Source organism: Vespula pensylvanica, chromosome 6 (genome assembly GCF_014466175.1).
Source record: "Vespula pensylvanica isolate Volc-1 chromosome 6, ASM1446617v1, whole genome shotgun sequence".
Taxonomy (NCBI): Eukaryota; Metazoa; Arthropoda; class Insecta; order Hymenoptera; family Vespidae; genus Vespula; species Vespula pensylvanica.
The window spans coordinates 533,268-549,455 of record NC_057690.1 but is presented as its reverse complement, the minus strand read 5'-3'; the positions used below and the strand labels follow the sequence as shown (position 1 = coordinate 549,455).

Below are 16,188 nucleotides of genomic sequence, written 5' to 3'. Positions count from 1 at the left end.
TTTTTTTTTATACGTTATATAAAGAAAAAAGAGTAAAAGACGAATACACGTAAAATCACATCAATTGTGTATGCTTGCATTGATTGTCCATGTATATAAATATTACACATTCTCGTTTTAAAGAATGATATATATATGCAAACGATAGAAGAAATTTACGTGACGATTTACACGAAATTTTTCTATCTATAGAACATTGAAAATATCCCCTATGTACTTGAATAATTTAATAAATACACATTGCACTGTATCTTAGATGCACTAAATTTTTTTTACTTTCCAAGCGTTATCCGTTAAATATTAATGAAGAAATAAGAAAACCATGTATCGTGCGACAGACCATCACATGTAATTATTATTAGATTTGATGATATTTCTGATTTTGTAGTATATTCATCCTTTTCTGATTTCCCGATATCTAATTCTATTGTGTACAATATATGTATCTGCATTTTTAGTAACGTATCGGTATTAAGTATAAAATCTTATTTACTTTTAAAACAAAATTTCTCTGTACATATCTTTCAGGCGGAATTGCAGTTCAGCCTTTTAGTTTCACTTATTCGTACATATAGAGATTTTACATATACATTGATATCGGTGTTTCTCATTAGAAGCAAGTAACATTTTTGGTACTATGTTTTATGGGTGAACTTGTTCCATCGCCTTCACCAAGATCCATACCAAATGGCACTGAATTCCAAATGGCTTTGTCGCTACGATCGTCTTCCTCGCTAAGAATATTACACATCATCCGATCGTCATAGAGCGAAAATCTAGCCGTCGATTGCGCACGACCACGAATCTTTCTTACGGAAGGAGGTAAATCTCCTGGAGTTTTTATTCTCATATGCGGATCTTTCAACACGTTTACATTAGATCTAACATTAAAGACTTCGTTGAATTTGTCAATACTTTCTTGCCTACTAAGATTGCTCTCACCTTTCTTATTTTTCAAATTAACTAGCGGTAAGGTCGATGGTCGAGCATTAGTCGTACCATCATTATCGTACGCGTGCTTTCCAGTTTGTACTACATTCTTATCATTTTTTACTATCGGCGCAGTCGAAGTAGACGTCTTGCCAATAATACCATTAACGTATTTCCCACCGGAAGAAATAGTCACGTTAGTGTCCACAGTTTTAATTTGTACATTTTGCTTCGACAGTAAGTTGGATTTAGAATCTTCCCTGTCTATCGGATACTTATTATACGGGTGCATCTTCTTATTAACAAGCAATTTCTTTAAATTCGGCCAACCACCAAAAATCTTTTTCCGTGGACTTTCTTGAAGAAAATTATCGTGAACGTTGGTTTGCTTTCGTTTGTTGTACGACGTAGCGCCATCCTCGGATATGACATTTTGAACGTATGGTATCGGTGTCGCTGGTCTAAGTTGCGCCAGTTGAGTCGTATGTTGACCCAAGTAATCGTGCGAGACGAGACCTTGCGCCTCTGTCACGACTTTGTATTGATCATTGCACGTGTGCTTCAAAGATTTATCGACTAAAACGTTACCGTTACATCCTAGATCCTCCAAGGAATCGGACTGTAACATCAAATTTCTCTCCATACAAGGATTTCTTCCTTGATAAGGTTGAAGAGTTTGCGTGTGATTATACACGGCTACCTCGTTGGAGTTTTTAACTGAAATAAACATAAGTTTTCTTAATGTTCCATGTTACGTTCGTAACGAGAAAAAAAAAAAACAAATGTCGCTGCAGTGACACTAATTACTTACAGCTATGTTCGTGGGCAACACTGTCAGAGGGTGAAAGCGTAACCAAATTATCGACCATATTGCTTTCGTTCGTAGACCCATCTTGACTCATATGCATCGCAAGTTGAACGACGTGTATATTATCGTGATGTGAAGTTTCGCTATAAAGGCTATTTGTGGTTGAAGGCACTAAGGCACAGTGAGAGTTCACCATGGGGCTCCCGTCGGTAAAGTACGAAGTGACTGTTGAAAATTGTTAAAAAAAAAAAAAAAGAAAATCGTTTCAACGTTTCTTAATAGATTGACGAAACGATTATGCCAAGAAAAAGATGCGCATATTTACTACGATGAGATTGTAGTTCCGAAAGACGTTCTTCTATACATAAAGCTGTCAAACGCGCTTCAGCATCTGCATCCCAACAATCTTCCATAGTTTCCTTGATAAGACGCACTCCTGGTCTATCGATTAAGTTCCCCTCTAAAAGAGGTCTCGCCTTTTTACGCGATACCAATACTTGCATCTGCTCGAATGTAGGATGCAATCCTAAAAGATGGAATAATGGAACGAATGTAAATAAAAATAGAGACGTATCTAAGAAAATAATTGTAAGGTCACGTTCGATCCATACAAACCAATTTCATTTTCATACGGCTGTTTATATTGAGGCACCTCTGACCCAGGAATGTAAATATCGGAACACCTCGAAACCAATTCCCACAACACTAGGCCCATTGCATAAACATCTATTTGTTTGAGAGAACTTTCACAATCTCGTAGATTTACAGCACCCTCTAATACTTCCGGTGCCATGTATCTCAAAGTACCCACCTGTTACGAGTTAAGATCAATATCAAGCGAATCGAATAACTGTTTTTGGTTGATAACGTCAAACTTTTCAATCATTCCCTTACGTCGTTAATTGATTTTATTTCAGCGTGTTGTTCTTCTCCATTAGAGTAATACTTAGATCCGGATATTTGCACTGCTAGTCCTAAGTCACATATGCAACAGTTTCCATCAGTTTTAATCAGTATATTTCTCGAGTTTATATCTCTGTGTGCGATACAGGGCTTGAATTTATCTGTAATGTTCCCTTTACTTAGAAAATGTATTCTTGCTGAGCCGGGATTCGACTAATTATCCGAATCAACCAATTACCCAGAGTTTTTTATCGACATGATCATAGTATTACAGTAGTATAGTACAACGTATGGAAAGATATTGTAAATATCGTACATCCGATAAAATTCGCTTACCACCTTTACGTATATCGGTATGCAAATATGCAAGTCCCTTAACTATGGAAAGACCCATTTTGCAAAACGTCATCCAGTCAACGGTATGCGCTTGTAAGAAGTCTGTTAAAGTACCACCCGGTGCAAAGCTTAATACTAAAAGATATTCTGTACTACCCTCCATGCTTATTCTTTCGTCCACACCTGTATTTATAAACGTTCGGTATTGATTTTACGAAGCTGGTAAACATCGATAAGAGAAAAAAAATATTGTTATTTTTTATTAAAGGATAAATACAAACCGTAATAGCTTAACAGAGATGGATGTTCCATAAAGGGTAAACAGTAAGTATCTCTCTCATTTTGAAAATAATTACGATAATGAGAAGGAAATATTTTCACAGCAACGTCTTGATCACCCATACTGCCTTGCCAAACGGAACCATATCGTCCTTGTCCTTAAAAAAATTACAAATACATTTTGTAGCGAGTATTATATCACAGGTACATTGTATGAACCAATGATATAATAACTAAACAACATACCCACAATTGTAGTCAGTTTTAAATGATCAACCGTGTAAGTACCAGTCCTTAATGCTGTGCTATCCATAAATTGGTCGTTATAAGACATGGGTTTTCCTAATCTTGCTAATATATTGTTACGATACGTTCGATATATCATCATAGCTATTGTACATATCACCAATAAAATGCAAACTAATGTGCTCAGTATGATGAGTAACCATCTTTCCGAATCTGACTGTTCCAAATATTCGGTTGCTATAAAAAATAAAACCATATATCATTAATGTCCAAGTATAATTTTTTTTATTTAGATTATTAAATCAATATATGCTTAAAAAAAAATGATTAATGCAAGAGCCTTACTTGCAAGATTTTTCTGCACTGGCGCAGAATTAAATATCTTGTTGTCAGAGTACAAGAGGTTATTATTTGTAATATTTAAATTACAATAATCTCCATGACAGCAACAAAACTTGGTATTATTTAAAGCCTTGGTAGAACGTTGCAATGCCATGCATTCTGTGTTTTCACACTTTTGTTCACCAGATTGTTTCCAGCAACCTTTCATTGCAAACAATAAGAAATCAATTACACGAATGGTTAATGAGAGACAAGATGTACATCGAGAGAAAAGATATGCAAAAAAATTGTTAAATACCTTGTGATAAAATGATAATTTCTGTACCATTTGCAGTCTTATTTTCTTGCCACAATGCATGACAAAAATTATTACATATTTCAAATTTAATGTCATCATCTGCCTGTAAAACGTAATGCTAATATTTACAAACAATGATATATGCAAAATAATATGATCCCTACAAAATCCTTGGATTAATTATAATGTTTTACAAATACTCCATAGATAATTATTAATTATTGATTATTTAGTATATTAATATATTCATTGATTATCATACTTATTTAATCCATTATTCTACATGTTCTTATTCTTATTATGTGCGCTCATGTACATTCATTATTAGGAATTAATGCTATATCTAGAAAATCTTATATTTCATATAATGTTACATTAACTGGATATTAATTGATCCACTTACTGAGATACGAACTACATTACTGTTATTGGGTACATCTTCAGGCACCCCTGCTGAATTTTGTTTCAAGGAATTATATTCATTATTTTTTTTTCTACTTGCACATATTCTACTGGCATAAATGGGGGCTGAGCTTATCCCATACAGTAGTGTGACCAATACGACTGATACAATGGCTCTCATTGTGCCTTAGCAAGCCTCTTCAAGTTGGCCACTTCAGCAGAAGCAATGCTTCTTAAGAATTGGCATCTTTGACCATAGCGATATATAGTACTACCATAGGCACTCTTTGTTCATCTGTTTATCATATATATTTTTTAGTGCATACAAGTACATTATAAACTTAACATCATTATGTGTGATTAAGATAAAGTTATTATATATTGATAAAAAAAAAAAAAAAAAAAAAAAAGAAAGAAAAAAAGTCATAATCATACTGAAATATTACATGAATATTATATAAATGCATATAAGAGTAAAAGAGAATAAAATTATATGGATGAAAACTTACTTCTTAAACGATTTACTTCGTAAATACTTCAAACGACATGCATATTTATAAACACACTATTTATCACTTCGCAGTAAAAAAGTTATGAAGAATTTTAAATATAAATTATATAATTTTGCCAGTAATGTAGCCAGTATTAATAATTAATTAATAGTAGCCAAATTATATAATAAATATTATATAATTTGCCAGTAATGTAATTTTTGAATATTATAAAAAATGCACATAAAAATCACGTTATAAATATTATAAATCAGGTAGGTAGGTGATTTACGTCTAGAGCGTATGACGCGTGTAAAATCGAAATTCTTAAATAAAGGAAATAAAAGAATGAAAAATACAAATTTCGTGTAATTCATTGTCTTAATGTATTAAAATTATAATGCTTACATCGTGACCGATAATCTTTGTAAAATTTTCATGTGCGCTCTGTAAGTTCTTGACGCCGTCACTAAGGGCAACATTGCACGATTTCATAAAACTGCAACGATCCTTCGTGGAAAAATATTATTTTTAAAAACCTAAAATCGACAGTCAAACCATACCTATTAAATTGCGATTTAACCACGCGTTTATAAATGCGTAGAAACGATACTAACAAGCAAAACTCATAGGTAAGCAACGAGCTTCACGTTAGAGCTCCCGTTGTGTTTGTAGGAGTGCTACGCCATACGACATATAATACATAGATAAAGAAAGCAACTTTATACAATCGAGAAATAACGATGCTCGCGCTCCCTATTATTCAAATCTTTGTACCAATCGAAACACGAGCACACCTATAGGTGACGATAAGAATTACATCGATTCTTTGAAATTCTATTTTTATCTGTCGTACGTTTGTAAATATTATGAGCAACGGTAAAAAATTATCTTTCTAATCTCATTGTAATATCGAATGAAACTATTTATAAATGATCGTAAAGCTGTTTAATGATTTTAATTAGTAGTAATCAACGTATAACGACGATATAAGTACGATGACGTTGTATTAACTGACGCATGACGTCATCCGAATACGACAGCCATTTTGAAAACGATCAATGTTGTATATATATAGATATATTTGAACACACATATACCTTTATCTTTCATGATTTCCACCATCGAACGTTCGATATGCACGGTTCATGGCCAATCAGACTTTTTAGTTTACGCGCTTTATGATGTAGTAATAGAGGAACGTGCGAATTGGAACGCCGCGTATCGTATGCGTTTTCGATTTATCGTGCAAATGGCGGCTCTTGCGATATAATCTGAATCATTTTTCGGATATTACACATACGAATTATATGCAATTTGCGATAATTAGTGCGATAACATACTATTGGTATTGAAGTTTGAGAAGATTTATTGTAAACATGGTGAAACTGCAAAAGAAATTTTTTGCTGGTGATAAAGTTTTTGCGAAAGTTCGAGGTTACCCGCCATGGCCAGCTAAAGTAAGTACTATCTAATTTATCTAAAGTGATTCGACGAATATTAGTGGTACCTTATAGATAACGTAATAGATTTCATCATTTAATCAATAATACTTTTATATGCTAACATTATTGATAGCGTTATTCGTAAAGGAATTGATTAATTTTTTAACTCGCTTATAAATTATATTTACATAAAATTCATTTGAAAGTATAATTAGAATGGAATTATTTTTTTATCAATACTTTTAAGACAATATATTTCAATTGTTATGTGATACGTTGCTTTCGTTATGTGATTGTTTTAATGAAAACACATAATGAAACCATAGGCATGTTACATTATAGATTCACGTGTCTATCCACGTGTTTCATTGGTTCTATTTACAGGTTGAAAAGGTTACGGACCCGAACTCTAAAAATGCTAAATATAGCGTTTACTTTTATGGTACCGGTGAAACGTAAGTAATAATAGAATTCTTTTTAATAATTTATATAAAATAAAACGTATAATATTTATTGTTTATATAAAAGATATAAGAAACAATTATTTGAATTACTTCGTTTTAGCGCCGTATGTAAAGTTGAAGAACTATTTACCTATACCGAAAATAAAGCAAAATTTGGTAATAAAGCATTACGAAGAAAATTTTTTCACGAAGGTTTGCAACAACTTGAAGAAGAATTGAAAAACGAAAAAAGTAAAGCTACTGCAGATTTACAAGGTAATTTGTAAAGTTATAAGATGTAATATGCCTTAATACCTCAATTATTTTCTTAAAGATTATTCGAATGTTCTAGAATCAAATATGGTAGAAGAAAGTGGTACAAAGGGTAGTAGTGTAGCTTCAGAAGCACCAAAAGCTAGTGCAATGGATAGTGATTTGGAGTCTGGATCTTTAATAATTGATGAAGGAGATAAAAAGAAATCTTTAAAGAGAAAACCTTTTTCTACAACATCTAATAATCCAGTAAGCCTTCTCTTATTTTATTTCATTCCAGTATTTTTTGTAATATGGAGGCTTAGATTCTCTTGTATTCTTGTATGCAATATTGTTCACGATACACAATTATTGAAATCATGTCTCCTATAGAAAGTTAGGAATTGCCGACAAACATTTGTAAAGATTAAAGAGTTTGTGCGATTATTCCTTACATTGTATGCTTTTTAAGTAGATGCTACACGAAAAAAGCATTATAAAAAAAATTTTATAACTTATTTCTCAAATGAATTAGGAAACGCCTGAATTAAAAAAGAAACGCGGGAAGGCAAAGGCTTTATCTACATCAACAAGTGACACATCAAAACAAGAATTATCTCTTGATTCTCAAGGGGAGGATTCGCCTAAAGAAATCGTCAGCCGCAGTGGACGAAAAATAAAACCAAAACGTTTTGCAGATTTCTCAAGTTCTGAAGAAACAGAAGGTGCTAATAAAAGTGGTATTTGCATAGTTCATATTTCCAGTTTGGCAGTATATATGTATATACACACACATATATATGTATATTGCAAAGCTGTAATAAAAATTTCAACTTATTTTTACAAATTTGACAGAAAAATATCGGCCTATATTAGGTACTATTCAACGTATAATTTATTTTGGATCATATATGTCAGTGAAATTAATTATAAACAACTCGATGCGTGTATGTATGTGTATATATATATATATATATATCAAGAACACAATGTACAATATTTTCGTTTTAATCTTTATTCTCTTAACAGTTCTAATGGTCAACAACGTAAATTTCTTGAGACGAATTATAAATGAAAATTTTCAAATATAATAATGTAATTGTTTATTTTGAATTTCTTATTATTATACATTTTGTTCTCGATAAACTTCTTTTCGTCGTGTCCTTCAAATATCGTTTACATATTTTGAATTAGTAGACGAGCTAGAATCCGAGTTCGTTTTTGCGTCCCCAAGAATTTATGTATTGTTATGTATGCGTGGAATTAAAAAAAAAAAAAAAAGTCCTTTTTATACGTATATTAAAGATCGATCCAATCAAGTCTGCGTAATAATATATTAATTATACGATTTTCAATGTCTGTACAATAGAACATTCTGCTAGAGGACGCGGCAAAAATAAAAACGATGATTCTATGGAGCATGCATCTTCTGCTGGAACTTATAAGAAGAAAACTGTGACCACGGAAAGTAAGTGTTAGAAAAAATACGTTTAATTCATTTACACATTTTTGTACATTTACATATTTTGTTTTATGTTAAAGAGAAAAATAGTGCTGGCGAAACATCGTTTCTGGACAAGACTTATGTTGTTAGTCCTCCGTTTTCCGACGCACCAAATCGATTTCTTCTTGCGCGAACGTTCGCAGGTGAATACGTGGGTATTAAATTAGACATAAACAGGCCAAAATCGTTTGATAACGAAAAAGCTAGAACGCAATGGGATTGGACTACAGCTCGAAACGCAATGAAGCTAAAAGCTCAATTAGAAAGCGGTGAAATTTTACCAGAGCAAGTCAAAGAAACATTAGAATTTGATATATATATACCAGAGGATGGAAAAATTCTGTTGGACAAAGATGGTTTGCTTCGTCGGCAATCTTATAAATTAAGGTACATAACAAAATTATGTTTGTCATTTGTAACAGATAAGTCGAATTATACAAGACTCTTTTATATTTAGATGGCTTCGTATGGAAGCACAATTGTTACAATTGGATTCTCAAATAAAATCTAATCTTGGTTTGGATCGGGCTAATGCTGACAAATGTTTAGAAGCGATGGATGAAGTATTGTCTCTTTCTATTGATCCGTTAATGTTAAAAAAGCATCCACGTTTGGTTGAAACTGTGAAAAGGGTAAATATTTGTGAGCTGATAGTAACTCGATGTTTCGATATTTTACGTGTACTTTTTTGATCTTTACAGTTAAGGCGATATGTTGGTAACTTAACCGAATGGAAGTTGAGCAAAGAAGACGAGGTAAATATTGTCGTTATTACGTGTTGTTAAAGTAATTAATAATTTTTTTAGATCAAATCACTTCCAATTGATTTTATAGGCCATTTTCAAGCAAAAGGCAGAACTGATAAGACAGAAAGCAGAGCATATATACAACAAATTTAAGGTAATTACTTAAATAACTTAAATTTCATTTTATATAGATAGATATAAAATCACAATAAAAATAAAATGATGCGAATACGCGACATTGTATTACAAAGGAACATAATATAAAAAATTGTCTAGGCCATGTTCACTATACCAGAGGGACAGTCGTTTTGGCGATCATTTTCTAATCAAGTGGACCATTTGAAAGAAGTAACGAAAGATTTTTCCCAAGAAAAATTTTACTCCTTAATGTCTGATCCTACTTGTCCAGGTGATATTATTATTTAATTTTACGATTGACGTGATTTTGAAGTTTCTGGAAATAGAGCAAAAAAAAAAAAAGAGAGAAAATAAAAATGGAAGAGTATATTACAATAAAATAAACTTATCGTTTTCAGGTGCTGATATATCGGAGAATACACCTGCGAATGATAGTGGCAGTCAAGCAGATACAGACGTTACAGTAAAAGTAGAATCGGAACAAGTACCTATCATATCTGAAAGCCCTAAAGAAACAGAAACCAAGTAATATGCATACATTTCGTATGATATAAAAGATTAACGTAGTTCACGTAGTTCACGTAGTTCACGTAGTTCAGTTTGAAAATAATCTATATGGATACATTTCCCTACTACAATATTCTATGGCTCTCTCTGAAATTTCTAATGTATTCCCTTTGGCGTTATTATAACACTACCAGAACGTGCACGTGTCAGAATATTTACAATTGCAGGTCGGTGATATAAATGACACTCATGCTGCCAAAACGTTTAATCGACACAAATTATACAAATTAGAAAAATGAATCACCTTTCTATAATATGTAATTGTTTCTTTGCTTTGTGAATGTAATTTATCTTCACATTGTTTTGATCGTACCAAAGCAGAATTTTCACAGTAATCATTCATAGTAAGACGGCGATCATCTTTACTTCATAACTACGTTTCTTTCAGAGTATCGATGTGAATACAGGAATACATAATTCATGTTACACATTTACACTATACTGACAGGCAATGAATGATGCAAAAGTAAAATAATTGTACAATGCGTTTAATGCGTTCCATTGGAATGCCATCAATGTATTGACTTATTGCGAGAAACGATTTTTATCTTTTTGAAATTCATGTTTCTATTACACTTTAAAGGCAAATTTACGTTGTCCGAGCAATAAGAAAATTCTGCTTTTTTTTTTTTTTTTTTTTTTTTTTTTTTTTTTTTTTTTTTTTTTTTTTTTCCTCTCTCTCCAGTATAACGCTGATGATATTTCGAAACATTTCTCAATATATTTTAAAGTCTGTTACTTTAGGTATTCTTACAAATAGTTATAGATAAATGCTGGATTATTAATTGTAGAAGGTATGAGTATACGTAGCAATAAATTTATGGTCGATATAAAAACAATGCGAACAACAACGTACGAATTATGGGTAAGTATTTTGAGTTTACTATATTTGAATTTACTATATTGTATAACGCAGGTACTTCATTCGAGTGAAATTAAATCGTTATTGATTTACAATATAATTATATATGTATAGATACATAGAGAAATGTTTCTCACTAAACCTCTTAAATTTGTTATTTAAAATTGCAATTGATTTCAGAAATGTTAAAAGTCGAAAGACGTCTTGTGATTTGTATCGTTTGTTTTATAATACGAGAATAATGGTAAGCTCCTAAAGTTGATTACATTATAATTAAATGTTCTTAATTATATATAAATGTTCTTAATAATAATAATCATTATAATATTAATAACAATTATAATATTAATAATAATAATAATCATCATAATAATAACAATAATAATAATATGCATGTAATCAGAAGTAAAATTGATCTTGTTCGGAATAATTGTGAAGATACTCTTATGTGTCTACAAATAAATAAAAAATAAATAAATAAAAAAAAAAAAAGTAGTATTTTTATTGAAAAATATAAGTTACCGACAAAAAATTTGTCTTGCTTCAACTTTTGTATAAATAGAAATGTTTCAAATATAACATATCAAAAATATAATTAAGTTTGATTTTATGAATATTGATTTTGCTTTATTTTTTAAGAAGAAGAAGATAGGTAAGCGATTGGAGAGATATGAACAATAAATTATTACGATCGACATAAAGGTGCGAAAAAGTAAATTCTTGTTTCTCGAATGAGTATATTTTTTATAAATTACTTTTAATAAAGAGGGTTTGTGTGTCGAACGTTCGAGAAATGTTCGTATACGACCAGACGGTATCTTACGCTAAGATTATGTGTACAGTTTTTTAAATTTTAAATATTAAAAATTTAATATAACACTTGTCGACGAAATCATCGACGAAAATCGCCGGGCTGTAAACGGTGGCCTTTGAAGTGCATTGAAAACATTAATCATTTGTACTATCCTTGCAATGTACTTTTACAATAATTTATATCGATTCGTTTAAACTGTAGTTTAATACGGTAGAATCGCACCGAGTTTGTTTTCAAACATTGAAGATAAAAACTTCGCGTGTTTATTGCAAAATTATCTCGTTACGATAAAAGAAAATGTTTATTTCAAATATTTTGAATAAAAAATGTTACAAGGTATTTTCTTTTTCGAAGATTTAATCCTGATGTTCCACGATGGAATATTTTAAAGGAACAAAGAACGATATTCTATAAATTAAATCAAATCGTGGCGCATGATGTAAGATTTATTAATTGTAAAGATTAACAAAATTTACGATAATGTCGATCATTAAATTGTCTTTGTTATTTGTTAGAATAACATTTTACGTTTTACAGTGAGAACAAATTATAATCTTTAAATACGATTTTATCGTTTTATTATCGTTTCTATCAATTTATTCTCACGAGGCCGACGACGACGACGACGACGACAACAACATACTCGATTGTGGATTCGTTCGTTTACAAACAAACTTGCGAATATTTAATAATAATTCTACTTCAGAAATTGTACGTATAAATTTATAGATATCGGAACAAGTATCGTGGATAAACGATCAGGAAGGAATAAATCAGAATTCTTGTCTTTCATTACTCAGAACAGAATTTATAAATAATTGCGACAGAGATATGAATACATCGATTGTATGGAATTGCGTTCGCCTTAAAACGCATTTTAAACGTCGTATTTATACAACTTTCTCTCAAATTTTTTTTTCTTTTGCATCTTTTTTGTTTTTTTATCTTTTTTTTTTTCTTTTATTCGTACATATATACTATATACATCCAGCCTCTTAATCGTAAAATTTGCTAAGCCTCTAAAACGTGAATACTTAATACGTTAATCGGTACGTTGGATCATCGATCGATTTATCGACTAAACACCTTATTCGTACTAACTAACGATCAAAACAAGTACCTGTCGCTTTTTCGTTATTTTCTAATAGTTTGTTTTACTCTTTTGGAGTTTACTCCAGTATAATATTCTTCAACCAATCTAATCTTTACCAACTTTGATACAATCTTATCGTGGTGTAACACGAAAAGAAGCGTAAGTATTGTCGGTTTCTCACGGATTATGTGTATGTATGTATATATGTATGTATGTATGTATGTATGTATGTACGTGTGTCTGTACTATGTGTATATATCGTATGCATGTATTTGTATACAATGAATAATGCGAACGATCCACTATCCGCTTTCTATCTTTTGAAAGACTCGAAACACGTAATAAATGCTATTGCAAAAATGTTAAATGTTCATCGAAACGATCTTAAATTCCTTGGCTTTTGTTAATGACAAATGACAACGTTGCATGAAAAAATTTCTCTGAAAGTAATGCCTCGTATAAAAGAAACTATATACCTTCTAACAACGTACGATTGTATGATGATCGACGTTCGTAAAATCATTTTGATTTTGTTTTATTGTTTGTTTAAATAAAGGCATTTTAAGTTAAGATCGCGAGGTCCATCGTACTATGCATATATACTGGAACGGTATTTAATGCAACTAAGATTTTCGTCTAATCTAGTCATTTCATATAAAAAGTCACCTGAAAATAATTATATATATATATATATATATATGTATATGTATATATGTATACATATATTTTTTCCTCCCCTGAAATTTTACCAGATACGAATTTACTTTTTAAATTGGAGATGACATCCCGTAGGATATCGTACTCGTTAAACGGATGTCTCTGCCGACGTAGTGCCATTTACTTTCAATGGGCCGATACTCTCCTTCGATCGTATAAGATCTACCTAAAAGAATGATAAAAATTTATATCGCAAGTATCAATTGCATTACGTTATATTTTCTGACGATTTTTCTCTATCAAAAAAAAAAAAAAAAAAGAAAAAAGAATAAGAGAATATTTGTATCATGATTATTTTCAAATAAAATTAAAAAAACCAATAGATTTTTACGTCAAGTATTTCGTAAATGTTAGCTGTGTTAGCAGTGACAAAACCATTTATAAATACCATTTATTCAAACGATAATTTAAACTATTTTACTAAACGAAATGAAGAACGATGAGCGTACGTTTTCAACAAAAGCCATGCGAATACTGTAATGGAAACACTGAAGACTGTAGATCGATCGATCGATCGTGCGAAATATAGTAATGGCATGCAAAGTTTTCTCCACATTCACGGATATTGTTTCCATGGTCGAATTTGAACGATCAATGACTTTGAGAATAAAGGATTACACTTACGAACAGCGATCAATTAGATCATCGTGACGAAATACAGAATAAAGAAGAAATTAATGCGATATTGAACGGTGACAAAGACTTGAATCATGATGAGAAAATGAAATTGGATAAATATTTACGTAATACTATTACGTAAGACGTGCTGTGAAACTAATCTAAAGTTGAAATCGAATTATAGATTCTAATTATTATTATCCGAAGGTTTACTGCTGGATATCGCAAGATCTACTTTTCCTACTAAAATATATAAAATATAATAATCAATGGATGTCGGAAAAGTATAAGGTCACGATTCAAAGATGTAAGGGTATCGATTCCAGCAGCGAACGTTCTAAAAGAGGAATAGATAACTATAGTTCGCGAAGAGTACTCGTAATCCGTTCTAATAACGCCGAGTCGTCGAGGAGGAAACAATCTCTCCTCGATGAGTCGACCCGCGAGAGGGCAAGAAATCATGGCAGCCCCTTTCGTAAATTTACTCACAGCAGTGGTATATGGGGTATGTCGCATGCCGGTGTATTGGTGCTCTTGCTGTGTGTCTTGGTGATGATGCTTGTTAGAATTTAGAGTCATTTACGCTCGTCACCTTGATCGATATGCCATTGTCATCTTCGTCTTCCTCCGTCATCGTCGTCAGCCTCGTCGTTTCGTCGACCAGCAACGAGCCTTCCTTCTTGAGATGCTTCTTCGATTTGCTTACGCTACGGAAAGGAGAGAGAGAGAGAGAGAGAGAAAGAGAGAGAGAGAGAGAGAGAGAGAGAGAGAGAGAGAGAGAGAAGAAGAAGAAGAAGAGCTAGTATCACTAAGTTAAGTCTTATTGTTAGTCATTTCGAATTGTCTCTACGTACTTCATTAATTTCGGTTGTTTCTGCTTCTCGTTACTCTCATTAACTTGTTGCCAAATCCCACTCTTATTGACTTCCTCGCTGATATTGATGCTCGCCAATGGAATCTTCATAATATTTCCGTTTGCCAAAGATATTTGAATGTTATCCGGTGCTCCAAAACCGATGGGATAATTCTGATGTTCCTGTACCAATAAGAAAATACGATCGATCTTACAATCAATATTCGATTTCGTTCTAATCGTTTTTCGTGCCTGAATATACAGGCCATGCCAAAGAGCCGACTCTTTTTTTTTCAATGATTATGATAAAGGAATCGACTAATATCTATACGGTGAAAATCGTTTTAGTTGGTCGATTCATCGTTAAAATGTTTCAACTCGTCGATGATAGAATTCGTTGATGCAATTACAACCAGTATAGTATAATCGGAACTACGTGCACTTGTGGTGACGTACCGATGACAGGCGGAGGGTTCGACGACCAGCGATTTTTATGATTTTCGAGCTCTCTCTATCTCTCTCTCTCTCTCTCTCTCTCTCTCTCTCTCTCTCTCTCTCTCTCTCTCTCTCTTTCATTAAGATGCGTCATCGTCCAATTTTTGGGTAGTTTTCTCTCACGAATCGTCTCCATCCTCCGTGAGTCATGGTCCTCCCGTTAGATTATCAAACGAAATCTCTTTTCGATTCGCCCGTTATCGACATTAATTTTCTTTTTAATACATTTTGTCATCGATCCTATCGCATCGACTATTTGCTTCTCAGTGTGAGAAAGATATATGTGTATATCGTCCAAAGAGAATGTGTACCGAATGAATATCTGTAGTCTGTTTCTTTTTCTTTTTTTTTTTGAAGGGAAGGTGGAGGGTGGGAGAAGGAGTGGGCGAGGAAGGAGAAAAAAAAGATAAAAAAATAGAGTAAATTCGACTCACTGTCTGTGCGTAAGAAGCCAAGGGTATCCGCATCTTGGTACGAGGAACGTGCTGAACATGTAAATTCCTTGTTAAGTGTGAAACGAATTTCACGATTTCGATATGTAACGGTTATTAAAATTTTCTGAAAGCGACATAGCTTTGATATTTTTGACAATTCGTCAGTTTCGAT

General features: G+C 32.2%; 3 protein-coding genes across 7 annotated transcripts; 1 reads left to right on the top strand and 2 right to left on the bottom strand.

Annotated features, from left to right (window-relative positions):
• Positions 1-471: 471 nt before the first annotated feature.
• On the bottom strand, positions 472-5,800 carry LOC122630063 (bone morphogenetic protein receptor type-2). Of its 4 annotated transcripts, none has more exons than XM_043814116.1 (12): positions 5,653-5,800; positions 5,444-5,574; positions 4,143-4,245; positions 3,848-4,045; positions 3,503-3,739; positions 3,259-3,414; positions 2,978-3,160; positions 2,633-2,802; positions 2,354-2,549; positions 2,064-2,264; positions 1,742-1,963; positions 472-1,647 (listed from the first exon to the last, which is right to left on the bottom strand). In XM_043814116.1, the coding sequence occupies exons 2-12, from the start codon at positions 5,528-5,530 to the stop codon at positions 611-613; spliced, it is 2,790 nt and encodes a 929-aa protein (XP_043670051.1). In that variant the 5' UTR covers positions 5,531-5,574; positions 5,653-5,800; the 3' UTR covers positions 472-610. The 4 variants fall into 4 exon arrangements, with proteins under 4 accessions (XP_043670051.1, XP_043670050.1, XP_043670048.1 ...); XM_043814115.1 differs by adding an exon at positions 4,546-4,839 and having other exon boundaries at positions 2,981-3,160; positions 5,444-5,733; XM_043814113.1 differs by adding an exon at positions 4,546-4,839 and having other exon boundaries at positions 5,444-5,732.
• Positions 5,801-6,388: 588 nt separating this feature from the next.
• Positions 6,389-10,433, top strand: LOC122630064 (PC4 and SFRS1-interacting protein). Of its 2 annotated transcripts, none has more exons than XM_043814118.1 (12): positions 6,389-6,495; positions 6,865-6,935; positions 7,045-7,199; positions 7,276-7,445; positions 7,711-7,915; positions 8,545-8,643; positions 8,718-9,066; positions 9,137-9,311; positions 9,381-9,434; positions 9,514-9,579; positions 9,702-9,834; positions 9,962-10,433. In XM_043814118.1, exons 1-12 carry the CDS (start codon positions 6,415-6,417, stop codon positions 10,090-10,092), a joined length of 1,689 nt encoding a protein of 562 aa, XP_043670053.1. In that variant the 5' UTR covers positions 6,389-6,414; the 3' UTR covers positions 10,093-10,433. The 2 variants fall into 2 exon arrangements, with proteins under 2 accessions (XP_043670053.1, XP_043670054.1); XM_043814119.1 differs by having other exon boundaries at positions 6,390-6,495; positions 7,711-7,900.
• Positions 10,434-12,593: 2,160 nt separating this feature from the next.
• On the bottom strand, positions 12,594-16,148 carry LOC122630069. Its single transcript, XM_043814128.1, has 4 exons — positions 16,017-16,148; positions 15,089-15,270; positions 14,827-14,941; positions 12,594-13,782 (listed from the first exon to the last, which is right to left on the bottom strand). Exons 1-4 carry the CDS (start codon positions 16,047-16,049, stop codon positions 13,705-13,707), a joined length of 408 nt encoding a protein of 135 aa, XP_043670063.1. The 5' UTR covers positions 16,050-16,148; the 3' UTR covers positions 12,594-13,704.
• Positions 16,149-16,188: the final 40 nt, after the last annotated feature.